The sequence below is a fragment of the Amborella trichopoda genome, chromosome 5, assembly GCF_054954075.1.
Source record: "Amborella trichopoda isolate Santa Cruz 75 chromosome 5, AtrichopodaSantaCruz75HAP2 v2.0, whole genome shotgun sequence".
Lineage (NCBI taxonomy): Eukaryota > Viridiplantae > Streptophyta > Magnoliopsida > Amborellales > Amborellaceae > Amborella > Amborella trichopoda.
Genome location: NC_142340.1, coordinates 9,506,701 through 9,534,232, shown reverse-complemented (window position 1 = coordinate 9,534,232; position 27,532 = coordinate 9,506,701). Strand labels below are relative to the sequence as shown.

General features: G+C 39.9%; 1 protein-coding gene across 4 annotated transcripts; it reads right to left on the bottom strand.

Annotated features, from left to right (window-relative positions):
* On the bottom strand, positions 1 to 27,532 carry LOC18443693 (Insulinase (Peptidase family M16) protein). Of its 4 annotated transcripts, none has more exons than XM_088867380.1 (21): positions 27,214 to 27,532; positions 21,947 to 22,193; positions 21,732 to 21,857; positions 20,278 to 20,415; positions 20,038 to 20,175; positions 19,687 to 19,960; positions 19,479 to 19,616; positions 18,871 to 18,940; positions 17,836 to 18,049; positions 10,128 to 10,233; positions 8,499 to 8,732; positions 7,663 to 7,827; positions 7,394 to 7,543; positions 7,201 to 7,292; positions 6,711 to 6,792; positions 6,449 to 6,532; positions 6,246 to 6,362; positions 5,875 to 5,985; positions 5,682 to 5,762; positions 4,580 to 4,774; positions 1 to 455 (listed from the first exon to the last, which is right to left on the bottom strand). In XM_088867380.1, the coding sequence occupies exons 6-21, from the start codon at positions 19,933 to 19,935 to the stop codon at positions 378 to 380; spliced, it is 2,166 nt and encodes a 721-aa protein (XP_088723506.1). In that variant the 5' UTR covers positions 19,936 to 19,960; positions 20,038 to 20,175; positions 20,278 to 20,415; positions 21,732 to 21,857; positions 21,947 to 22,193; positions 27,214 to 27,532; the 3' UTR covers positions 1 to 377. The 4 variants fall into 4 exon arrangements, with proteins under 4 accessions (XP_088723506.1, XP_011626865.1, XP_088723507.1 ...); XM_011628563.3 differs by having other exon boundaries at positions 19,687 to 19,944; XM_088867381.1 differs by having other exon boundaries at positions 21,947 to 22,188.

Sequence of the window (27,532 nt, the reverse complement as noted above, 5' to 3'; positions counted from 1 at the left end):
TGCTCTCAATGACCGGTTGGTCCAAACTTAAACAAGAAAAATAATCCTGCAGCATAGCTACTATAAAGTCCTACATTTTATGTCAGAATATTACAAGGGGAGCCTTGAATAGCACCCTGAATGCCCAAAAAAACAAAAAGATTTAAGTCCTATATAAGTCAAGAAAAAAAAAAAGCATATAACAAGAATAGAAGGAAAAACGCTTCTTATGAGTATCAAATGCTTGCAGAAGTGGTGAGTAATTAATTCCTGGCTTTCTTTGGTTCTTCATTTTTGCTTCTGATTTCTGAAGGACAATAAAACTTCCTGCACAAACTGGTGAACCTCTCTACTAGAAAAGGAGACCAACTGAATCAAGATCCAGTACGAATCTTATCTCAAGACTTTAAACTACTCCGAAAATATCTCCATAATGTGACTGCCACAACTATTGCACCACCAATACCAGTTAATATCTGTAACCATGAAATTAAGCTTTTAAGAATGGATTACACAAGAATATGAGGTGAGATAAAAGTAGCAGTAGATTCTTGACTAATAAAAGACTCTGCATTTACAATATAGATTTCATAGATGCATTTTATTGGGATGTATGAACGGATGAGGGAAAAGAATATTAATCCAATGGAATATGGAAATACCATTGGTCACCACATTCACTGGGTTGATGTACAGCGATGGAGAGTGGGACCATAAAAGCAAGACACGGTTCAATATCAAGAGAAACCCTTAGGAACCCCCTTAGCTGTTTCTCTCATGAGAAGATAATAAGAGATTCCACATTAGGGTACAGAGTGAGGCAACTCTGTCCCAGTCACAGAAAAATTTGTATATTATTACACCTCTCCAATAACTGAGCTCAACAACAGAGACATTGTTTTTCTCGTTCAAGTTAAACTACTATTTTGATACACAATGGCCTGGTGATAAAAATCTGAGAATTGATGAGGAACAAGCGAGAGGAAATTTCTGGTTTTGTTATACAATTAGAGAAAGCAAACCTTTACAATTTTCCTGAGAGGAATAGATTACAACTAGCCCAAGAAATTAGAAAACAGACATGATTGTTTGCATACCCTCTCTTAAGAGTACACAGTTGCAGTCTATTTTCATTATCTGTGCAATTGATCCTCAAAATCAATCAAGCAAAATTGGCAGTCTTATAAGCCCTAAATTTCATGATGTAATAAAAACATCTCCCCCCACCTCCCCTCAAAAAAAAAGAACAAATAAAAAACCAAAATTAGAGCATCATAACTCGCTTAAAATATAATCCTAACTAGAGCATAGTTGTTAGAGCTGAGGGCAGGATCGTTCGGGGAACGCCGAACCACCTTAGGGTGGAAGCTCCTTGGGATTGGAATCGACATCCGTACATACAACAAGTTAAGGAGCTAGATCCTAAGATACCTGGGAGTAAGATCCCATGCCACTAGGATTGAGGTTTTGACCTGGAGGCATCTAAACTCAGCTATGCATAAAAAAAGAGATCAGTTAATAGTATATGATAAAATTAGGATTGAACCAATGCCTGCTCCATCTATTATCATACACCTTAGCTTATTGCCAATGCCATGGTTATAACGTTGGGTTTTGTGGCCTTTAAAGGATTAGAAGGTGTGTAAAAATGATATTTATAGTAAAATATGCACTTCAGTGGGACTGTGTGTTGATGGCCCTGGGCATGTGGTGCTACTGAGAAGGGTTTGCACTGGGTCATCCCTTGTTGAGGTCGGAGAAATACTCAAGGATCATGTTTGTAGGCTAAGACAACTATGTGGTCTCCAATATGCGGTTGTAGGCCTATGAGAACAAACTTCCGCAAGGGACGTACACCTACAACCGCATTACTGGGAAGCAAACTTATAGAGGGACACGTGCACATGTGCATAGAGAGAACCCTATTTACACTATGGTGACAAGTGTCAGTCTTGCTCTTAAAAGGAGAATCCACATTCCAGAATCATGGTCCCACTGTTTATTGCCTAACTTTGACAAGCTAATCATGAGCCCCTACTTTGAGACGGTAGGTCATGGGTCTTTGTTGGGTTGGATAAGAGAACAATATTGGATCATGGTTTCTGAGGCAAGTAAAGTGCCCTTAGTGTTGTTTCTTTTATGTGTGGGGCCCATGTGCCCCCATAGGGACCACACTTTTTTTTAAACAAAAGTTTCATGCCATCTTTTAAAGAAAAAGGTGCACGCCACCCTTTAGGGAGAAAGGGGGGGACACGCCCCAATATCTTAACATGGTTTAAGATTCAAATTGCCTTGATAGGAAATCTAATTCAAATTAGATTTGGTTTCTTATCCTTATGGGAGATCAATCTATTTCCTAATCTTATAGGAGATCTATGGTAAAAATTGATTATATTTTAATTTTAAATAGGAGTTGGACTTGGGTCAAAGTCTAAAAAGATGAGGTTCGTATTTCCACCCAAAATCATGATAGTTGATTTTTGAGATGGATGACTCTGATTAAATGTTTCTCACCCAACAGATTTCCTAATTATCCTAAAAGCTCTAGTTGGAAATTAGATAACTCGATACTTCAAAGGAATCCTATTCAAATTAAAAAAATAGATTTCCTTTATAAAATGACCAAGTGAGAACGTCTTTCAAACTCATTACAAGATCTTTCTCTCTCTCAAAACAAAATCCCCTCTATCTCACGCCACTTTCTCTCTCCTCTGTCCTTCACACACAAAAAAGGGAGATCTCTCTCTCTCATGCCACCTTCTCTCTCCTCTTTTTTTTATTCATGCCACCCTCTCTCCTCTATTTTTTTATTCATGCCACCCAAAGAAAAAGAAAAATAGGTGGTGGCACGTGAAAACCCTAGGGCTAGGGTTTGTTGATTTTGAAGGAAAAAGAGGTATGTACAACCTAGAGTGAAATTAATTCTCAAGTTCAACCCTCATTTGTTCTCATAAGGTTTCTATAAACCCTAGTTTATTTTTTAGCTCTCTAAAATCCTAAAGAAAGGAAGTATTGCCTATAAATCTTCCCTATCTCAGACTTTCCAGTAACACCTTAAAGAGTAAAAGTGCGTCATCAGAGAATCGACTGAGGGGTGTACCTATCCTGGTAGAGTAACTCCAAGCATCTTCTAGCAAGTCTTCCCAGTAATTTTAATTAATTTTCAGTATTATTTTTTTATTTTTTGTAAATTTTCAAGAACTTATTTTGTGTTAAAAATTATAGTGGAAGTTAGTTTACAGTTCCTAGATAGTTTCTATTTCTCGTAGCAATAAAAATTAAAGATCTTTGGCTGTATCTAGGGCACTATTTTAATTTACAGCAACTTATTGAGGCCCATGTAATTGGAATTCATGTATTTGGAATAAAAGTAAAAGTAAATTTTTTTAATTTAATACCTTGAGTTCCACCTAGTCACAAGCCCACAACTTTCATATAGTACTCCAATTTACTACAATAATGCAGTTTAATCATCATTAGGATTCAAAAAAAGATGTAGCAAAGCTTTAAACTGGCTGCCTTACCTAACATAATCCTCCTCCTTTAATCGGGCTTGGGACTGGCATGACCGAGTTGACTAGCCATCTTGAAGTTAGTTTAATAATATCATAAATTGGCTTAATATGATATTAAATCGTAATTTTAAATACCATAATTTTAATATACCACAAGCATGTAAACTGAGATCCCATTTTATGGGGAGCAAGATCCCTGTTTCTCTAAACCCAACTCCCTCTAAGATCCATTAGAGAAACCACGGGATTGAGTTCCTAAGGTGAGACCATGGTCTCATCCCCAAGGTTCCCGCAACTATGAACTAGAGTATTATAAAGTATGTGCAATAAATTGAATAACAACCAAATTTACCCTTTAAACTACCCAAAGCTTCTAGTAGATCTAAACTTGAAGTACAAAGAGAAGTTCATTTAACAAGGGTCGCATTTCGGTACAGCCGCAGATTCAACTAGACACCACAACCGCACCTCAAAACTTCATTTTTTAATGGGTTGAGACCCAAAAGCACTATGACCTGAAAATCTATTTTCCTCGAAAGAAAATGGATTTGAAGCACCTAAAAAACTCCAAATCTGATAGCATCCATTATGGATGGTCCAGAAGAACTGTAGAGATGCCAGTTAAGGCAGAGCATCTTAGGTCTCCAAATCCATATTCTTTCCAAAATTCTTCACGAAAGATAATGGAATAGATTTGCGGCATTTTGGGTCCTCAATCATCCAAAATCATGGAGAAATGAACTGTAATTGTAATTCTAAGGGTGCATCTGCAGTTGTATGAAATCATTTCCTTAAAAGAAACCACAAAGAAAATAGGAAGACCATCTTTTACTTCCCAAATGCATGAATCATAGGGCATCCATGTAACCATTCCAACTCAAAGACTCAAAACACTAAATGAATGGGAAGCATCGTGGAGAAATCTGATGTTCAGGGGATACAAAATAATTGATTATACTTTCTAACATCACTACAATCAACACTAACATGAATTTCAATAGATTTAGATATCTTCCAATAATACACAATAAAATAATATAAGCACAATAGAAGACAAAGCCATTTACTATCAACACAGGACGTACCTTTGCTTCTGTTCCAGTTCTGTTTTGAGCAGACTGAAGCAATGACTTGAGAAACCTTATGCGAGATGATTGGGGCATAAGAACAACCACACTATACTGACTAGTGCATGGGAAAGGTAATATTCTTTGTGATGCCAACTGTGCTGTAGATGGATTTAAACATTCTCTAACTTTGCTTCGCCCTTCATCTTGTGCCTGAATTCAAAAGAATTTGATCAGAAGATTCCCGATATGATGTCATTGAGATATCTCATATGACATGCTTCACGTTCCAAAGCCACAGTTTGACTCTTATATGCTCCTACATGGGCACCACTATTATGGTTAACTAAGAAGTATTCATAAATTAGAATCTTGTGAAACCTATTGCACCAACAACATGCATAAATAGCATGAGCAGAGAATTCTAGAATGTTTGTAATTGGAAACATTAAGCAAATGTTTTAGGATGGAAAAAAAGCACAAAATAATAGTATAATGCCTTGTCACTTAAAAAGAAACAAAATTTTTAGAATTTGATACATAAGTATGAACTGTAAGAAGGTGACCTTATTGTGCGACATGCTGTAACTTGTTGGAATCTATTAATCTACAGATAAAAGAGAGGATTTTTTTGGCAATTTTGAATTGAGGGAAATCTGTCATTTATATAGTCAAATATCTCGAGGATATTTCATTTATTTTTAACTACCTTAAGAAAAACTTAAAAAATAAAACACCAAATAAATTATTAATTTGTCAAAAATCAACATGACTTAGTAGTGTAATAACATTTTTGTTATGTTAGAACCTAATTAAGCACTATCAAATATGTGAATATGGGGTTTGAAGTTTGGATAAATTAAACAGGTAGGGTGTTCTCATAATAGTCAGATGCATTCTTGGCCGATAGTCAAATAGATTAAACATCGTTTAAGAGCAAACAAAAAGCATGTGTCTGGGAACCACGCCAAGGGACCAATCCCCAAGACTATGCAAGGCCAATATTAAGTCGATTGGTTCTTCACAAAATCATGAAAAGAAACACATAAAAGAAACAACTGAAATCATTAACAAGAAACACATAAAAGAACAAAGGAAAAAAAAATCAACAGTACCCCACCTCAAATGAAGCACCAAGATCACAAGAATACACACGTGATTGGTAACTGCGTAGAATCCTATCTAGCCAGTAATGGTTCTCCTACAAGGATATGGTTCACAAGAAGATAAGCCATGAAATTCTCTGAAGAAATAATTGTCAAAACATCTAAATCCAAAATGTTGTCCAGGGGAAGTTTAGTGACAATGATAACCTGCAATCCATTTTCATGGGCCCGTTGCTCAATTTCAAGGATTGTTGACACATCTTCCTGTGAAGGTCCCTTCTCTTGAAGGCACAATATTTCATCCAAGGAAATGTCCACCTGCAGAAAGAACATTATACGATAAACAAAGGTCATAGAATAGCAGTTCATTTGCCTTGGAAGCATGTATATTACAGAATTGCGACTATCCAAGGACCAAAAAGTAAACAAAAAAAATAAAAGTAATGGTGCTCAGAACTAAAATCCATACAATTGATCTCAAAGGAAACCAATTAAGCACACATATATTTACCAATCACAAATTTAAAAGAAAAAATAATAATAATAATAACATATTCAGCCATAGCTTAGAGACACACCAGTTTCCATGAGCTATCTGGATCACATGAAAAGTTTACAGCAATATCACCACGAACATTCCCAGTCCTCGAAGGTTTATTACCACCTAGGAAGACAGAAACACTGACAGAGTATATCTGAAACAGTTGCATAGATGCAAATCAGATGGGGAACAATGGAGCAAAAGTACAACAACTAGCAAAAGAACCGGAGAAAATAATACCTGCCCATGCTTAAAGCGTAGAACCTGCATGATTTTGGTCTCCAGAAGTTTGCTCACAAACCCAACAAAGTGAATCTCTTCCATCTAGTCGATTGTAAAAAGCAATAATGGCAACATATCAATCCCATAATGTTAGTAAATGTTTTCTTTTAACCAAACCTTGACCCTCGACAACAACATGAAAAACATGCAAGATTGTTTTTACTTCAACCAATTAACGTATTCATTTGTAGCAGAAAGGGAAAACGATAGGCTGGCCCACCATCTGTACATTCTTGAGCTCCACTGGAAAGGTCAGCTGGACTGAGCATTGTGCCTCAACCATTGGGCTGCGTACAACTTCCCTGGATCGCATAATTAAATGCCAAAACACTTATTTCAAAAGAATGAGAATAAAAAGAAAAACTAATAAATAATATGGTCTGTATATTAAAATCCAGTGGATTATGGAAAAACCATAGTCCATAGAGTCATTGCCATCCATTGAAATGAAGAGTGACGGACAGAGAGTGGGATCCACCAAAACAAGACCTAAATGGCAGGTCCCACTGTATATTTCTTACCTTCCATCATTTTAACAGATTGATGACCCAATAGATAGTGGTTTTTTAATAGTTCACCGCATTCTAGTATGCTTTTCCATAAAGAAAATGTGCGTATCACAACAATAAAGACCAGAAAACAACCATAAAAACATAACAAAGCATTAACTCCTACCATTAACCACACTAGAAAATCGACAGCATAGTTACCTCACAATGGTTTCAGGAAATGTGAATGGTAAACCCTTCAAGTCATCACGATTGCAATGTAAAACGGGTTCAGCGGGCTTCGGTATTCCACCCTACATAAAGAAGCACCAACATCCTCAACGAGTCAAATATACAAATACCTCCATCACCAAGGTCAGAGCCACCTCAAAAGGGAAAAATAAATAGAAGTTACCAAGAATTGCAAAATTAGCGGAAGGGCAATGGCTGGGTCAATATTTCCAACAATAACAACGGTAAATGTAGAAGGATCTTTAAAACAGTTATTGAAGTATTCACAGGCTCGGATAGGATCCACCTTTCTAAGGTCAGGAACTCGAATAGGCTGCATCAAGTGTAAGGGCATCCAAAAACTTATGTCAAAAAATAGACAAAATCAAAAACATTGCTAAGCATTACCAACACAAAAGAAAAACCAGGTGGGAAACTTGACAACTGGCATACCTTAAAAAAATAAGAGTTCCCATAGTTCAGTTCCCGTACACGGTTCGCGAATGCAGTAAATGGGTCCCTTTCTTGGGCAAGGATTGCTTCTTCTGTCATTTGCATAACTATTTTAACCTCTTCATCTCCTGGTACCACATTCGTCGTGAATAATTGATACACAAGCTGCAAGCAACTTATGTAAGTCAAAAAATGAAGTACAGAATTGATGACCACAAGGGAATTGAGTCGTCACTATTGCTGAAGTCCATTGCATAACCCAACACAGTTTTAAGTGCAATAATGCTCATATTATACATGTGCTAGAATAAGCTAAAAATGAAGGACATATTAGACACTTTGAAAGTAAGAATGGAAGCTAAAAGTTCACATATACGCATAAACTACAGAATTGATGACCATATGGAAATTGATTTTAGCCCATTGCATAATAGAACACAATTTTATGTGTTATACGTAGTTTTAGGTGTGATAATGCTCTTGATATAAGTGGGTTAAATTAAGCTAAAGTTGAAGTGACAAGTACCTCATTAACAGAAGAGGGTTGACATGAGTATATACCAAATATCTATGTAACTAGCATTCCAAATCATCCAAGAGAACCCTCTTTGCAATTCCAATTTTAAACTTGTGACCATAGAGCAGTAAACATTTTCTACCACCACTAAATTCTGGTGACACCATCCAATCATGACCTCTCACTAAGACATCCAATTCAAAACCCTCAAAATAATAGAAAAGAAATGTAGCAATACATTAAATACATTAAAAAAAATTGTCTTCGGAAGCTAGAAACAAAATTGAATAAAAAAAGGACATCCCAGAATGGACTCAACCTGCAAGGCAGTTTCCAGGTCCGACGGCGAACAATCCCCTGAAAAGGTCCTCAAGTATGCCCCAACTTTTGTACCAACTTCAGCTCTCTTTCCAGCCAGCATATCCATAAGAATAGATGGCTTATAACCAAATACGCCTATTTCACCAGCAATAGTTGATCCCATTGAGCATGAAAGATATTCACTCTCCGAAAGCTCTGATAAACCACCATATGAGAACCCAGTAAAAAGAACCTGCAGGTAATAAAGTAAAATTATATGATATGGGTTTTTAACTAAAACAAACGGATAAATTTTGCAATCATTGAACCCTACGAAAGACAAAAGAAAACGAAAAGGAATAAATTGAAAGAACTATCATGAACTTCCAATAAATAGGAAACCATCCATCGCAATACAAAAAAAGTGGGAAATAAAAAGAGAAATGAATCTGCACTAAGTAGCCTGAATAATGTGCTTGCATTTTATAAAGCAATAGGATGGAAGTCAAGGAGATATACAAATTTGTTAGAATATCCAAAAAAAAGTCAACAAACAAGAATGGTACAGCCAAATACAGTTTGCAGAAGCTAGTCCCTTTGAGTTTAAGCATTAACATCTACATTGCTTTACTTCAGGTTTGATGAGTGTCTGGCATCAAGCAAAAGACCAAAGCAAATGACAAAAGGGTGTGTGGCAAGGAATTAGGCCATATTCAAATTCAAAATCAACCTTTCTATATGCCAAACAACGCATTGTGAACCACTTTCTGGAAGATAACAAGTACCTGAACTTCAGGACAATCAACAAGCCAATTTCTATAGATTACAAGCATTTTCAAATAACTTCTGCACATTTTACCTAAAGAACTAAGTTAAAATCCAATATTCCATGATTTATAATTTCTTCTGATGAAAATGTCAATTTCTATAGATCAGGGCTTCACATAATCTGAGGGCCCCCCACATGGATTCATCCTAAAAACCTTCTAAAGGAATGACACCAAGCAACCAAGTGGTTTCAATTATTCTAAGAGATTAGCTCACTTTTTCTCAATTACTATTTGCAACCAAAATTTTCTCTTTTTTAAATTATATTAGAGGACTGAAGTAATTTTACCAAATAATCCAAATTGCCCAAGATTATAAAACTGTAAAGCAAAATGGTAAGGCAGAATGAAATTTCAAAAAGAATGGTAGAGAACATTTGGAACTAAAGATGTGATGGCTTGAAGTACAGATTCTATTGAGTAGGCATAAGTTTTTCTGAAGCATTTGATTCTTAAGAGAATGGGATCCAGGATTTTTCAATTCTGGTATCTGGATTGTAGGAACTTCAAAGTCCAAAGTAACTTCAAACTTAAAAACCAACATTTCCTAGGTAAACACCAAGAGAAAGAACATTTATTTTCACTAGCTCACAAATTCTTCCAACCCATTTACATTAACTAAACATTAAACATGTAACCAAAGGAGGAACTAAACTAAAGAATAAGACAAGACAAATTTGCAAGTAGCCCATATGCATCTGGTGACCTAAGAACATACGCATAAGCTGGAACAAGTTATAGTAAATTGAGTATGATTATCCACATATACTTAATTCTGTAGTAAGTTTCAAACAGTATTGACACTTGAATACCAGTAGTACCTGATCATCAAGGAAGTCAGTGCACTTATAGCACACACGCATGCCATTAGACATTACTAACTCAGTGACACCAACATTAGGAAACGACGTCTGCTGCACTATATCCCTGCAAGGAATGGTCAAACAACAAAAACAAAATTTAGAATCTGAAGAACGGTTTCCGCATTGAACTCATAAAGAAAACCAAAGTAACCAAAAGGACTCTTAAGAGAGCAAAATTACATGCACGAAATTCAACATAATATAACCATTACACTTCTTATGCAACAAGTTGCAATGCCATGTGGCCTAAGTGTCTGATTTAATGAGGTACAAACTTTAAAACAAGCCCAAGAAATATGTCAATCAGTGATATGGTTTTTTTTTTTTTGTTGAGAATGTTTACTTTGTATTAAAGGGACTTAGTACGAGATGTACAAGTTACAAAAAATGACCTAGTAAGAACTAACCACCCACCAACTAGGTTCCATACACAGAAAACCCTCTCAGGGGTCCCATGCAAGAGAAATAAAGTGGTCAGCCACAGGCCTATACAAAATGGCAAAAACTAAGCAGGAGGCTCATAGAAGATGGTAGGGTATGATCCCGAGGAAGTCGCACCAAGATGAGCCCCTTCTTTAGGAAAAGTATCAGCTGTAGCATTTGCTTCCCGCCATATGTGCGTCCAAGAAATGAGAAGCACACTGGAAACGTGGGAGATTTCGTCAAAAATATGTAATAGTCTCCATGGACTTACCGATGATCCCGAGGCCCATTGGATGACGTTACTGGAATCTCCCTCTACAATAAGGACATAACCCCAGGAGCTGTCGTAGTTAAGGAGACCTTCAAGGAGAGCAATTGCTTCTACGGTGGTAGAATCAGCTTGTCCTATGGGCTTGGAGAAGGAGAAGAGGGTTCCACCTTCGTGGTCCCAATAGATGTCCCCAATCCCAGCTGGGCCTAGGTTGCCTAAAGAGCACCCATCAAACTTTTGTTTGATTTGCCCCAGGTCAGGTGGTCTCCAAAGGGAAGCCCTGGAAATGTGAGGAGTGAGGCTGGCCAATTGAGGTGAATGTCCGTGCAGGAAAAAAATTTGAAAGTTGGGTTGTTCGTTGCCCAGAAAATGATGAGTTCCATTCTCTTCCTATCCAAGACCGAGGGTGTGGAAGAGACACCCATAAAGATTCTATTGTTGCACTGAGTCCAAAGGGCCCACAGAGTAGCTGTGACTGATGCTTGCCAGAGTAAGATCCCTGATTTGCTCCAAGGGAAGGGGTAGAGGAAGCCAAATAACCTAGGGATGTTTTCGAGGGTACCAAATACCAGTTGAAGAGCTGTAGTAGGTCCCCCCCCCCCCCCCCCCCACAGTACTGTCAATGAATGGGTACACATTGGTCTCTTTGTCCCCCAAACACATAACGCACCTTTTGGGAATGGGGAGACTGCTGATTTGGAGTTGATAGAAGTTAAGGCTCTTTGGTTAAGGGCTATCCAGTTGAACACCTGGATCTTAGATGGAATGAAAGGGAACCAGGCCCTAGAAGTTATGGAGTGAGGAAGGGACCAAGAGGAGTTTCCAATAAAAAGATGAGACTGAGAAGAGACCTGAGGAGGTAGAGCCCAGATGATGCCATCGGCTCCCTGAGAGGAGAGGAAAACCGAGCAGAGAAGGGTGGACATGTCGAGGACGTCGAACAACTCAGTAACTGTTAGGGCCCTCCAGAACCTGGGGATCCAAATTCTAGCAGAGCCCATGGAATCGAAATGATGTGATCCTCAACCCAATCGAAATGATGTGATCCTCGACCCAGGCTAGCTATACTGAACAGGTTTGGGAAGCATTCTTGGAGGGTAGAGTTACCAAGCCAGAGGTCTAACCAGAATCTCACTCGTCCGCCTTACCAAGGGCGAAATCTGATGTAGGCTTTGAATTGAGGCAGGCTGCAGAGGATGGATCTCCATACCCCTGAGTCACGACCAAGAACCCTGCCAGATGGTAACCATCAGGTTCCAAATTCTAGTAGAGCCCAGGGAATCAAAATGATGTGCCACAGATCGTTGACCCAGGCTAGCTATACTGAACAGGTTTGGGTAGCATTCTCGGAGGGTAGAGTTACCAAGCCAGAAGTCTAACCAGAATCTCACTCATCCGCCTTACCAAGGGAAAATCTGATGTAGGCATTGAATTGAGGCAGGCTGCGGGGGATGGATCTCCATACCCCTGAGTCACGACCAAGAGCCCTGCCAGATGGTAACCATTCGAAGGAGGGGAGGCGATATTTGCAGCTAAGGATGTCTTGCCACAGATGATAGTCCTGGGCGGTCAAGTGCCACCACCATTTTCCTAGAAGGGCAATGTTATTCAATTCAAGGTGGTGAAAAGTTTTTAGGTGACCCAATCACAGGAAATTGCACATTAGCTGTTCAAGGCAGTGGGCCACAGATGCACGCATGTGGAAAAGCAACATCTGAAATATGGGGGCATTTGAGAGAGTAGCTTTGATTAGGGTGATCCTCCCCAGGGAGAGAGAAACCTACCTTTCCAGCTAGCGAGTCTTCTATCGAACTTGTCGATAAGGTGGCTCCATTGGCTGGTTGGGCTTATCGAAGCACAGGCGTAGCCCCAAATACGGTGGAGAGCAGGGGCTGGGGTTCACGACCTCGACGGTCAGCCAGGTCCTGGACTGCAGTTGCGGCTTCAGCAGACACCCCAATCATCTTGGTTTAGTTCATGTTCACCGTGAAACCTGTGGCGAACTCGAAGCACTTGAGCAACAGCAACAAAGTGTCAATTTGGGGATGCCAAATCCCATAGAAGAGGAGCGTGTCGTCTACGTATTGGAGGTGGGTGACGGTCCGGCCTGTGGACCCAATCCTGAATCCATCGATAAGACCATTTTGGAACAATCCAGTAATTGACCTACTGAAAACCTCCCCTACAATGGCAAAGAGGAAGGGTGAGAGACATTTGCCTTGTCTAAGGCCATGGGAGGGGGGCAAGAATCTTTTGGGAACTAAGAAGGGATTAGAAATGCAACCTCGGATCTAGGTCCTCCAGTGAACCCCAAAGCCCATGTGGCAAAGGGTTTCATCTAGAAGCACCCAATCCACATGATCACAGGCCTTTTCCCAATCAAGCTTGATGACAACTCCCAGTAACCTTGAGAGATGACGAGAGTTAATGCATTGGGCGACAAAGGAGCCGTCAAGTATTTTATGGTCTTTGACAAAAGCCGCTTGGTGGGGCAAGATGACCCAATGAAGTACCTCTTTGAGACGGGATGCAAGCACATTGGATAGAGTTCTATAGGAGCTGTTAATTAGCCTAATCTGCCTAAAATCCTTGAGTTCTTTGGCCCCTTCTTTCTTAGGGATAAGAGCATGAATGTGGCATTCATGGCCCAATGAATGATGCCACTGGAGTAGAACTCCTCAAAGAATGAGAGGAGGTTAGGCCGGAAGAAGGTCCAGAAGGTGTTGAAAATGGCAACTTGAAATCCATCAGAGTCTGTGGCTCTGTCCTGCCCAAGGTCCTTAATGGGTATGGCCATGAGGTTCTCCATCTCCGAGAAGGGACGTTCTAGCTAGGAGCTTGATCTAAGGGTAAGGTTTGAAAAGAATGATCCGCCATGTATGGCCTCAGACCAGGTGGGGCAATGAAGAGGTCAGCAAAGAAATGGAAAATAGCATTTTCTATCAAGGGGGTTGGTCAAGAGCAGTGTTTCAAAAAGCGCTAGGCGACACCTAGGCGGTCGGGGGGGGGGTCCAAGCCACCCAGTGCCTAGGCGGGCGCCCAGAACTTGGGCGGCCCAGCAGAAAAATAATTTTTTTGGGTTTTCTCTCTCTAAAATAGCCTCTAATGGGTTTTAGGTTTCAAATGAACCTAAAACCCATAATTTTGCCTATTTAATATTTAAAAAAAAACCCAAAAATACCCTCAAGGAGCTGCATTTTGCCCCTGGGTGGGGCGAACGCCCTAGGCGGCCGCCTAGGCGGGTTCAAGCGGGCGCCCAAGGATATCCGTCCAGGCGCTAGGCGGTCCGCTTTTTGAAACAGTGGTCAAGAGAGAGGTTCCCAACTTTAATTTGTGTGATGGTGTTATCTCTAAGATGACAATTTGCGATCTTGTGAAAAATGGCGGTATTGAGATCGGCAAATTTGAGCCATCTGACTCTAGATTGCTGGAACCAGAATATTTATTCCTTGTGGAGCAAAGACTGGTAATCTTGTTTAAGTTGGCTTCTATGGAGGCTCTCAGCCGAGGACAAAGGCCTGCACTCCTTTGTGATGTCCCATTGCTTGATGGATTGTAAGAAGGCCTCTTTATGGGCATTGAAATTTCTTGGGAGTTGACAACTCCAGGCTTCAAAGATGCTCTCAGGAGTTGTAATTTACGCTAAGCCTGCCCTGCCATGGACTTGGTTGGAGAAGGAATCCCACCATGATGTGACAAGGGAGTGGATGTTGGCTTCTTCAAGCCAAGACAGTTTGAAGAGGAAAGGTTTGGAAATTCTGGGGGCAAGCTGGGTATCAAGGAGGACACATTTGTGGTTGAAGGAGGGCTTTGGGACCGCCATTGTATGGGAACCAGGAAAGGTAGCGTCCCATTCCACGCTAATGAGGTAATGGTCCAGTTTAGATAAGGAGGGAGAGGTAGAGTGGTTTGACCATGTGAATTCAGCTCCTTGCAATAGCATATCCAAGGGGTTATGGCTAGAGATGAAGTCTGAGAAATCTATCATGCTCTGGGATATACTTGGGCTGGAGTTCCGCTCAAAATACCACTTTGTGACATTGAAGTCACTGCCTAAGCACCAAATTGAGGGATCCAGGTTTGCTAGGCCATCTAGCTCCTGCCAAACCTGGCTTAGCAAACCTTAACAGTTTGGCCCGTATAAAGCAGTGAACTTCCATTGGAGGCCATTGCAGTTTCTGGTGAAGGAAGTTGTGACCAAGAAAGTGGCCGCCACAGAGGAATAAGGGAGAGGATAGTAGGGTCCAATATAACCTAGATATCTCTGAAGGTTCCTTGGGCTTCTAAAGTAGCCCATTGGCAGGGTCTGTGACCCCACACCTCTCACACTTGAAGAAGAGAGGGGGAGAGGAGTCTGGTTTTGATTAAGGCCAAAACTAACAGCTGGTGTTTTCGGTAGAAGTATTTCACCACCTTGCATCCGAGGAGGTTGCCCAATACTCAAATATTCCATGTGAGGATCTTCATGGACAAGGGTCGGTGGAGGCAGGCTTGGGGGATCAACTGAGAAGCTGGCCTGCCAAAGTGCTTGGGGACGTTGGAGTGAAATGGGCTATTGGGACGATGCCAACTTAAAGCCCCACCAGGGGGGATGGAAAAGGGGTAGATTTCATACCTCTGCCACTAGCTGGAGGAGCAGTGGGGGTATCCACTGAGAAGAGCATCTAGAGCTTCTTGTGGTCCGTCATACTGGAAACCCATGATTTTGAAGACCAGAGGGATATCCCCTTGGGCCCTGTCAATCCCTTCGATGAAACTCGAACCCACTGATGCTGCACATGCCATCTGTGAGGAAGGGGAGTTGCTCAAATAGGATTCTGGCGAGTCGAGGCATATGAGGGGAGGAGGGGAAGCACCAGTTTGAGCCTTGGGGGACGAGGAAGATGAGGCCTCCTTGGTAATAGTTGGCCTCTGGGTCGAAGGTTGGGAAGGGGTAGGGGAGGTATCCGTAGGTGGCCAGGAAGGGTAAGGGAGGCGCGTTTTGTGGAGAAGGGGTGGAGTCCAAGTAGGGGAGGAGCTCAGAGAGAAAGTGACAAGGGGCTGGTAGGTGGGGACGGATGGATGGAGGATTGGAGAAGGGACTTGTAGGTCATATGGGGCCAAAAGGGTACTGATAGGGTGATAGGGGCGGGGAAGGAAAGTCGGGGACTGGAGGTTGGGGGGGCAAGCAAGAAAATAAGGCATAATGGGAAGTTTGCGCTACTCAAATTCGAGGAAGGTAGAGGCTGTGGCTACGGATAAGGCAAGAGGGAGCTGGAAGGTGCCGAAAGCATAGGTGGGGACCCTGGGTGGGACCCTTCTTGAAGGGGGGGTGGTTGGGTGAAGGAGAAGGGGGGAATGGGGATAAGGTAGAAGCCAACCAGGGGGGAGTTGTGAGGTGCTAGCTCCAATGGGGTGTCCATGGAGGAAGGAGGAGGCCATAGGTTACCATCGCGTGGTGGTTGAGGATATGAAGTGGAGGACCAGTTGATGGGGGTAAGATGAGCAGCGGTGTAGGGGACAGAGGGAGAAGGAGCAGGGACTAATGAAGGGAGAGGAAGGGGAATACTGGAAGTGGAAGGATGCCAAGCGTGGAGGGGTATACTGGAAGCCCTCAGCCAGAATCTAGGTGACCGGTAGGCACTGATGTCCTGACTACAGCTGCTAAGGGAGAGGGATGCTCCTTTGAATTCGGGGTTTCGACTAGTGAGAGCTGCAAGAGCACCGCCTTCAGAAGGAAAACTGAAACGGATGGGCCCATTGGAAAGTTTCCTGCAACATAGATGAGGTTCCACCCAGAATCTTTGGCCCCAGACTTGGATGCTTCTGATATCATCCCTCTATGGGTGGACTTGGCTGATAAGAGAGATGTCAGGTTCTTCTTCAGCTCTGTGATAAATGAAGCCTACAGAGAGATGAGGTTGGTTCTGTGTGGAGTAGGAAGGGGAAGACGACCGGGGGAACTAGATTGTGGGGGAGACAAGAAGGTTGGGATTCAGGGTAGGAAGGAGTTTGAATAGTTGGGCGAAGGAAGGGGGTGGAACCGGGAAGTTGGGAACAAGAGGTAGAAGGGACAAAGGTACAGTGAGAGACAAGGAGAGAGTTTGGGTTAATCCAATGGACATAGTTGTGGTAGAGGGGAAGGAGGGAGGGGAAGGGGAGGAGGAGGAGGAGGAGGAGGTGGTGGTGGAGTAGGCATCACTAGGCAAAGGCTGGTAAATTTGTAACTTATTACACAAAATCTCTATTGTTTCATCATCATCAAAGCCCATGTAATTGGGGTTGGCTACACGAATTAAGGACCCATGTAATAAATTACATGTTACATAAGGCTACAAGAATTACACAATCAAGGAAAAATATGAGTTTATCTAAGATTGTCATTGTCCAATCAATATCAATTTTCTTCTATGAGATATTTAGATATATATCGTCCATGGCCTTTCATAACATATAAATGATTTAGATAATATATTCTTGGTCATATCTCTCAATCAGTGATATATACTTTGCAAAATCAGCTCCTTGTACGCACACATATTGGTGCATTTTATGAAGTAGTTTAGCAGTACAAAGCAATCTTGAGACATAAGAGTTGCAAATGTCAACAACTAGTAGTTTAGCAGTACAAAGCAATCTTGAGACAGAGTTGCAAATGTCAACAGCTAACCAATCAATCCCAAGCCTGATTAAAACATGAGGTTCCCTTTATATACTTTTTTTGCAGCGTAGGAGGTTGTTTGGTTCATTCCCTTGAGTAGTTCAGAGATAGGAGTCAAACTTGGGATGTAGCGTTGTGATAATCAACAACCTAAACCAATCAAGGCCAATTCCTAACCATGCACATTGATGCATTGAGTACACAATTGAAATGAATAATCCCAACAAGGTAACTCCATAGAGTCGAATGGTTCAAAGCTAATAATATATTTTGGGAGTCCAACACCTAGACTAGCTCAATGAATGGACAGTCTTCAATAAAGCCAACATTACCCCGGATCAGGTTTTACACTGACAATTTCTTCAGGGATATGCTCATCATCCCAATCTGGAATGGCTCCACATTCTTCCATAGAACTGATCTTGGAAACAGCAGCCTTCAGATCTTCTATTGTAGAACGTGCACGAGGTTCCACAATCTTAATGACACAGCTGCATGTTGAGCGGAAGTTCTCAGCGAAACTAGAAACCTCTTTCGCAGAAATATCTGCGAAACAACAAGCCACAGCAATTGTACTCATCATATATCTCATAAATATGTAATAAACGTTCTAAAACTAGAGTAAACAAAAAGACACCTACTTATCAACTAATGCAAGAGTAAAAGAATATTAATATCTTTTGTTGGATTAGCTTCGCATTTTCGCTTCTTCAGAATCATGTCGAGTTGATGCAAATTAATCGCAACTTTAGATTGCAGCAAATAACACATCACACATAAACACTCCACTAGAGATGAGGGCAAACCAGCTTTTGGCAGTTTACCCTCATCCCTAGAAAGTGCTGCCTCAATATAGGAAGGGTCATATAGGAGATGCACCAAAAACCCCAAAGAGAGGACCCTGCGTATAAATTCAAGTTAGTCACAACTTATGCACTATCCAATGTGGCCCTAAATACACACTGCCAAATCCCAGCAGCACCCTAAAGACATTGCCTAAGTTATCATCAACATCATCACCATCCTCATACTTCAATATACCGATATCGAGTTGATTTCAAGGACAATTTGTAGATTGGTTGGATAAGCCATATAATTATACCTATGTGAGAGAGCAAGAAACAGTAAAGAAAGGGAAAGTGCGAAGTGTTTGATAAGTCAAATAATTATACCAAGGAGAGAACTGATATACCAAATGCAGTGATTCCCTCGCTAGAAGGGCAGAACACAGAGGTGAACCCATTTAGCTCATTAAAATTCCTTTCCAGCTCTTGCACTAAGCTAACTGGAGACTTGGAGGTACAAAAACAAAAATATTAAGATGCTAAAATAGGATTTTCAAGGAATAGATGCAATATGTGACTTACGGGGTAAGATAGTCTTCTGCAGCTGTGCTTCATACTCGATTCCAACCACAGGTTCCTTCCGGAAGAAATGCTGTATTTGGTAATAAAAATATTCAATCACAAAATATGATTTTAAGATTGTACCAACAAAATCACTCCTCACCAAATTATGCAATTTTTCATATAAAATATAAAATGACCAATCAATGAAACTAGAAAATACCATTAAAGTAACACAGAGCATTAAAGCATAGGCATGTTCATAGAACACAACCCAAGGAAAGAAAAGGTGTAAATGGCTCCTAGACTTAAATAACTTATTCCCGTATTAAAATAATGGTCATCTAAATCCATAGAAAAAGACAAAGACGTTCATGTACTATGATCACATAATTTTCTGATTGAAGTTAAACTGGGTTCGGAAATGGAAGTCTAATGCAGGGATCAAGTTTGGAGAAGGAAGAATATTTAAGGTAGTAAAATTTCTCAGAATATAGTGGAGAAATACGACATAGCCCACCCTTTATTAAGCAGTAATATGACTAAAATAATAAAAAAACAAACATTGCAAAAGATATGAGCCAGGGTTTGACTCAAAAAAACAGAAATGTAAGGAGATTTTTGACTACTTGTAAATACTCATCACGCAAGCTTGTGGACTGCATCTGATCACGCTCCAAGTATGCAGATTCAATCTCAGACATCATCAATGCACGTACAACAGAAATTTCACGTTCTGAAAATCCATGAAGCCTCACCCTTGCAACCTGAAATATTTAGCCTGCAAGATTAGAACAAGGAGGAAAATCCCATCTGCATTGTAACATGCAAACATACCTCTAAGAGCATCGACTCCAGGGCCTCAATAATGCCCCCCTCTTTGCAAGTTGAAGTCACTATACAAGCCTTCACAGGGCGGATAAGAACATCAGCAGCAGAGCCGCATGAAAAGAATGGTGGGTCTTTTCTTCGAGCAATTTTGAAAAGCCTCTGGCTCAAGGCGCAGTGGAACATGGCTTCTGCTAGTGAATCCCTATAGTCCTTCACAGTTTTCATCTCAAATACAGGAATCTTACAGCTGATCATCACTGCGGACTGAGACGAGCAAAACCTAAAATAGAAAGTTAGCATAAACATTCAAAAGATGAGCATAATGCCCAAAAATGCCTTAATGTACGGTTGACCTACCCCACCAGCTTCGGATTCAACAAAACATGAAAAACGAGGTTCCTCGTGGGATGGAACAGGGAAAACTGGTATAACAGGAGGTTCAATGGATGCTGAAACTTTCTGACCAAAATGTGTTCTGATTAATTCCACCACACTCTGCATATAAGGCATGAAATAATCAAATGTAAGTGTACAAATGCACTGAAAGTTCATCAGACCTAGAAGCAAGTCGTACATTTGATGCAAAGAAAAGAAAACCTTAGTATCTGGAAAATCCCCAACAGCAACCACTGCCATATTGTGTAGATGATACCACTTGTCATAAAACCCTTTAACTGTTTCAGGGGAAACTGTTCTGATCACCTTTTCCAGTCCAATTGGTTGGCGATCAGCGTACTGCATTTATCAGAAGGCAACTTCATAAGCAATAACACATTTTGAATCTATGTGAAGGAATGGTACAGAACCATGGCTTGTTTAATGATTGTCAATTAGAAGTGAATGAAAATCGGAAGAGTCATTATGAACGGTACCAACGTTAAGGGCAACACAATTGGACGAAAACAGCACTACTAGCTCCATAAAGAAACCTTTGCTCCACAATATATATGCGTGTGTGTGTGGCAAGAATTCTGGTTGGCAAGTTAGCACTCATCGGTAACAAGATCGCATCTGCAACACTGCAGAGCTCTGGCCACACTTAATTTGTGGATAAATTTCAATAGGTTTTTTTTTTTAAATAACAACCTGGAGAATGTATCTTCTCTAAGAAACCTCTGAAATAGATAATCTGATGCTTCACTGGTTATAAGAAAGCCTACATCCATGAATTTGAATCTCAGATTTAGAAGGTATTGAAGTGCACATCTACACCAGCTATCTTTATATCCAAAAGTCTATGAATTACTAATGTAAGAGAGGCATTTACTTGATCAATCTCATTAGTCATTATTGCATTCTGAGGTCTCTGTCTGTACTCCAAATTATCACACATAGTAAATGCAGTGCATGACTTACTAATGTAAGAGGCGCATATTACTGAATGTTCCATTACAGCAGAAATCTTAAACTAATTAACATGTATGTTCAGACTCACTAAATTCTCATGCCGCTATAGATCCAAAGCTTATAATATTACCCGTAGTGGCTAAGGCGTAGACAAGCTCTTACTAAATATTTCTGGGATACGCAATATTTGACATACACGGTTTTTCTTTGAAAAAATTCACGAATAGCATTGAGACCTAAATATTTGCCCAATGCCATTTATACGCTTTTAAGTTTGTGAAATCGCATTTACACTCAAGCCGTGTTTATATCAAAATGTTTGACTTGTTAGTGTACCTGATCAGTCCCATTACTTTATATTACATTCTCTGTCTAGGCTCCAAATGCTTGCACAAACAAATAAATACATTTCAGAATTTTTGCATCAGTATTAGTTTGTGTCATTCCAAAAAGACAGCAGAGAACTCTCATGGCTCAACTATATACAACCCCTTTTTTTATCAATAGAACAGCCCCTTTTAGACTAGAGGCCAAAAGGAACATATTGTAACTCTGTATAGTGCAGAGTTCAATATGTATCCCAAAAAAGAAAAGGTTTTGGTGACTCCAAAGTTGGAATGTGAACACATGGGGCCCTTAGGGAAAGTCCCTTAATGAGGTTTGACAAAGCCCTTAAGAGGGTTGACAAATATCAGCAGAATTACCCTTGATCCTTCCATCATCAAAACCCAGTGAGCTTCCTGCATCCGACCTGCGGCATTCCGGCCTCCTCTATACTCTTCCAGAACAGCACCTCTTTCCTTTTCAAGATCACTTGCAGACACTCGAACCTATAGAGGACATGATGCAATTTAAATTACACAATATAACAAATAAAGCCACCACCAGTTAAAAGAATGAATGTAAAACTAAGACCTACCTCAGAGCTAAACTCAGCCAAAACTGAAATTGCCTGAGATAACAGCTCAGGCTTGTCAACAGGAACAAGCAACTCATATATAGTTTCATCAGCTGATGTGGAAGCATTCTGACAAGCACCAAACTCTGCCCCAATGCTCTCCAAGAACTTGACAATGTCATGATTCGTATACTTCTTAGTTGCACTGAAAGCCAGATGTTCAACTATGTGAGCGACCCCACGTTCCTCTTCCACTTCCAAGACTGAACTGCCAAACAACAAAACAACAGGTCACTTCACAGGAGTTACAAACAGAAAATTAAATAGTCTGGAGAGACAGCAGCAGAAAATTTTTAGAAAAAAGTACTTGAAATGGTTGTGATATACATTAGTAAAGCCATTATAACCAATAAATGAATGAACGAGAACAGTTGCTTGTTGATTTGATATATAAGATTGATGTATCAATAACAAAGAAAAAAGCAGATATACAATCACTGAAGCAAAAATCAAGTCTCTCATAAGTCATAAGGCTCTAATCCCTGTCCCCCTCTCTGTATAAATCCCAACTCCTAATGGCGGAGGAGTATCTTGCTCCATGAAATATAACTTCGTTATATGTATGCATTGCAATATGCAACATCAATTAAAGACAACCAAATACATTTGGTGAGATTAAAACGGCCTGTGGAGTTCAATAGATCGTCGAATAACAACCAAAATGCCCTCTATACAGATGGAACATCTTATTCTGCAGTTGACAATATGGTCATTGGATGGTTTGGACTAGTCCAGAGATAATATATCAATCTTTCAAGATTTCAGACTCTAGCACTAGAGTATCATTAAAGTTCATGGAGCATATTGAATTGAATTGCGAAGTGAAGTGGATTCATTACCAAGGCCACACTTAGCATAACATCATGCTTCGGTTAACCATGGCGGTATATTGGAACCCAATCATCAAAAGAGCAATAAGATGCCCTCTATACAGATGGAACACCTTATTCTGCAGTTGACAATATGGTCATTAGATGGTTTGGACTGGGCCAGAGATAACAAATCAACCCATCCAAGATTTCAGACTCTAGAATTGGAGTACCATTAAAGTTCATGGAGCATATTGAATTGAGTTGTGATGTAAAGTGGATTCATTACCAGGGACATACTTAGGATTATGTCATGCTTTAGTTCACCATGGGGGTATATTGGAACCCAATCATCAAAAGAACAATAAGAAGATTATGACCCTAAAGCCTTTGAATAAGTGAGCCCAAAGAAGTATCCACATCTATCCCACGTCCTCTTTAGTATTCTTGTCAGGGTAGCAAAAAAGCTGAAGAAACACAAATCATTTCTTATCAGATGGTTAACAAGGACTTGCTTGGCAAGTGGTGTTACCAGTTTTCAGTTGATAAGCATTATCTTTGGGTTAGGGTTTTCAAAGATAACATGATATTGGTAGATATGGGTGAGGTGACTAAGAGTTATGTACGTCATCTAGGTACCCCACTGTTTGGAAGCGTATTTACTCAATAAAGTCAGAGTCTGGGTATTGGATTAGGTTTAGGGAAGGTGACAGCGAGAGATTCAGATTTTGGTCAGAACTTAGTTGGGAGACTTCACTGCAAGTGGGCTATACTGGGCCTCGTGGTCTTGTACTCAAAACCGGCTGTCTTAGTCAAGATTGCTCAAAGAGAAGTGAGGGGACCAAGATGGTAGTGTGGTGCCCACTCTCTAGAAGGACCAGTTGGGATTAAGAATTTTGTCTTTGCAAACTCCTGATGAGGCATGCCCTCCTCAATCTAAGGGCAAACACCTTTTTTGTGGTCTTGCTATAGCGAACAGGACCAATATGTGGTAGATATTGAACACCCACCAAACAACATATCATGTGGGGACGACGTGTAAAGTTGCACTATCCGCAAATCACACATCATCCAAACACGCTTTAAATATACTTATATCCCTATTAGCAGTGTTTCAAAAAGCGAACCGCTCAACGTCTGAGTGGCCGCCAAGGCGGTTCTGGGGGCCTGGGCACATTGCCCAGGCCTAGACGCCCAAAAAAAGTGGATATCCTTGGGAGCCTACCTACGCGCCCGGAAACCCGCCTAGGCAGCCGCTCAGGGGCGGAAATGCCTCTCATTGATGGTATTTTTTGGTCATTTTTTTAATACTAAAGGTATAAAATTGTGGGTTTAGGTTTCAAATTCATTTGAAACCTAAACCCATTAGAGCCTATTTTGGAGAGAGAAAAACAAAAAAAAAATTCTACTGGGCAACCCAGGTTCTGGGCAACCGCCTAGGCGCTGGGCGGCTTAAGACCCCCCGACAGCCTAGGTGCCGCCTAGTGCTTTTTGAAACACTGCCTATTAGTGGGTCAAAAGGTTGGGATGATTATCCAAACCTGGTGGACACTAATCTGTCAGATCATTTTGAAAAAGAGTTTATTTAGAGTTTCTAAGAAATCTTAGATGTGTATTATTCAGAAAATTTCCTTAATCACAGAGGATCATGTTCTTTCGCAGGGTAAAACCTTAGAATAAGGGTCTTATGCGGGCCATCTATAACATTGGAGCCTTGATGCCCCTAATGTATGTTATGTGTCAAGAAGCAAAAGAAATGATCATTACTTTATAAACTGCATTTCTTCTTCCTAGACATCTAAGGGTGTAATTTGGGTGATGTCCTCTTCAGTCAAGCAACTCCTATATTGTTTGAACCTCTCACTACTTCCTTCATCCAGAGGGTACACTGTATTGGAGGTGAGCTTCCCTAATAGATCTAGGGCATCTTGAAGGAGCAAAAAGTGAGGAATTCACCAAGAAGAGACTTAGTTTGGAGTCAGATAGAGTGATAATCTGCAATTTGATTCTCGTAATCTGCAATTTGATTATCTCATGGACTTTAGCTTTTGAGACTCCATGAAAAAAGAGAGATCCTCGTTCTGAATTACATAAATTTTGAGGAGACAGATCATAAAGAAGAGTCCAGTAGAGGTAAGTATGCTATTGTATCTGTCTTATTACATTGTCTTCCAGGGGAAGAACTTCTATAATCTATCCACAACATGTAAACTTGCTATCATCGAGATTCTGTAATATCAATTTTATATAAGGGACATTTTCTGGTATGGTTCAAAATATAATATTAAATGCTTCAAAGCTGTGTAAACCAAAAACCTAGTGAACCTCTGCAACTGGATTCTGTGCCAATTTTGAACATTCCATACATCAAAAATGTAGTAGACAAGGATATGTATACATGTATCCTATACATTGAAAACCTATTCTCCAAGGAAATTGTAGGTCTTGGCTTAACGCCATTGTGGACACTTCCACGCAAGATCTAGAGACAAGTGTCTGCATTTCCAAATACACCAAAAGAAGCTTCTCATTGGAACTCCAAAGAGCTTGAAAATGACTAAAAAACCCATGATTGACTACTAATACAATAAGCTTTAGAGAAGACTAAGATAACAGCCTGAGGGTAATGTATGGTTACATATTACCTGAAAATACGTCTTACTAAATGTTAATTTCAAAGGCAGTAAAACCAACCTCCAACTGAAATTCAGCTAAGCATCAGCTCAGATTTTTGTTCAAACTGAATTGTTCGATTCCAAACTTCAATCAACAGTACTTCTAGTGAAGATTTGATGTGATTAAACCATCATTTTGGAAAAAAGAGTTTGAATGAAAATTCAGCCAATATTGGACTGAATACCTGTCATCTACTTTTGTTTTGTGTGCATCCTATTCTTACTACAGTTGGCATATATCTATTAATCCCAAATATTTGCTCATAAAAAGAAAAATCCCTACTAAATAAATGACATCAATACCAAATATTTGCTGATAAAAGAAAAATCCCTACCAAAATAAATGACATCAATACCAAAGGAATAATCATACCCAAATCCCTGATTTATTCGTTCATGCATGAACTAGCACAACACAAAGAAGTCAATAACTATAACTAGCCCAAACTGATAACAATATCTGACCCAAATGATATGAAGTTCATCCACATTCCTATGACCAAAAATTTTCAATATCCTTAATACAAAAATTGTAACTATATGGATTTAATAGGCCCATGTTTATCTATCAACAAGTGGATTTAACTTTACTCCATCCTTCATCTTTTTCTCTTTTTCGGTTCGTGCTCCACCTTCATCCTCATTTTTTTCCTTTTATCAGTAGAAAAAAGTTTTATAATAACTTTCATTTCCTTGAATTTTATCAATAACTGGGCTACTAGCCCTAAATACGTCCAAGTCCTAACCAAGCCAATGAGACAACTTTTCCAGTGCTCGCAACATTTTTTGAAAGAAAGAAATCAATTCCTCACTTACCAAAAAAATTAACCCAAGAAGATACTACTAAACAAGACATCAGAATCATCATTGTTTGAAAAGAACACAAACAGAGAAGTAAAATACTAAAAGCCAACATTCTTCTCCTTGTTCCTATAATAATGATTTGTGCATCCACCACCTTGTTTGAATGACAAATTCATAATTAAATAGCATTAAAAATAAAGATAAATAAGAAGAATGAGGTCGCAATGACAAGGATTGATGAGGATAATGGACAGACATTCAAGTTACCAATCAGAGCTATACATTGCATACTAAAAAGTCAATCTCTCTCTCTCTCTCGATAGAGAGAAAGAGAAAGATATATATATATATATATATATATTCTTTCTAGTTTTCCAAAAAAGAATTCATATTCATGATCTCCATGTTACAGATTATGTATTCTCTAAAATTCAGGATCAAATTATGTCTAAAAAAATATTAAAATATAGTTATTGCCAAGCCCGCATTTCTACATGTGCGGGGTAGGCTGCATGCCAACCGCGTCCATATATATATATATATATATATATATATAGCAAAACATTGAAGGGGTAATAAGTTCCAGAAGAAGAAACAAAACTTTCAACAAGGGAAGGAATGAAAGTAAGGAATTAAAAGATCACAAAAAAACAAATTTTAATGAGAGAGAATTGCACAAATATTTTACAGGAACAGATAAGGGAAGGAAAGTAAGGAATTAAAAGATCCCAAAAAAACCAAAAATTGATGAGAGAGAATGGCACAAATATTTCACTGGAACATAGATATAGATAGAAGAATGAAACCCATAATTTTGATGGAATAAAACTAAATACGCAATACATGGACGAGAAGACAGAGATTGAGAGTAAGATAACTATTCTTTAAGGGGAAAAAGACTTCCAAGAACCCAACTAGAGAGAGGTTTTGTTAATCTTACCCTACTTTGACTCCAAGTGCGAGAGCTGCCCTCATGCGAGGCTTCGAGTTAACGCGAACATAGTAATGGAGGCCATTGTCGAGGCTCCCATACTCAACCCCATAAGGCTCCTCTGATAGAGCTTCATCCATATGCACGTTCAATAGTTTCAGAGACCTGAAACCATGCCGGCGTGTGATTGAAGCAATCTCCGCAGGTAGCAGATCCATGACTGCCCCAAAATGCTTTCACAGATATCTCTCTCTCTCTCTCTGAATTAGAGAAGAATATAAGAAGACCCTCTCTCTCTAGGAAAAAGATGTCGAGGGAAATCAAAAAG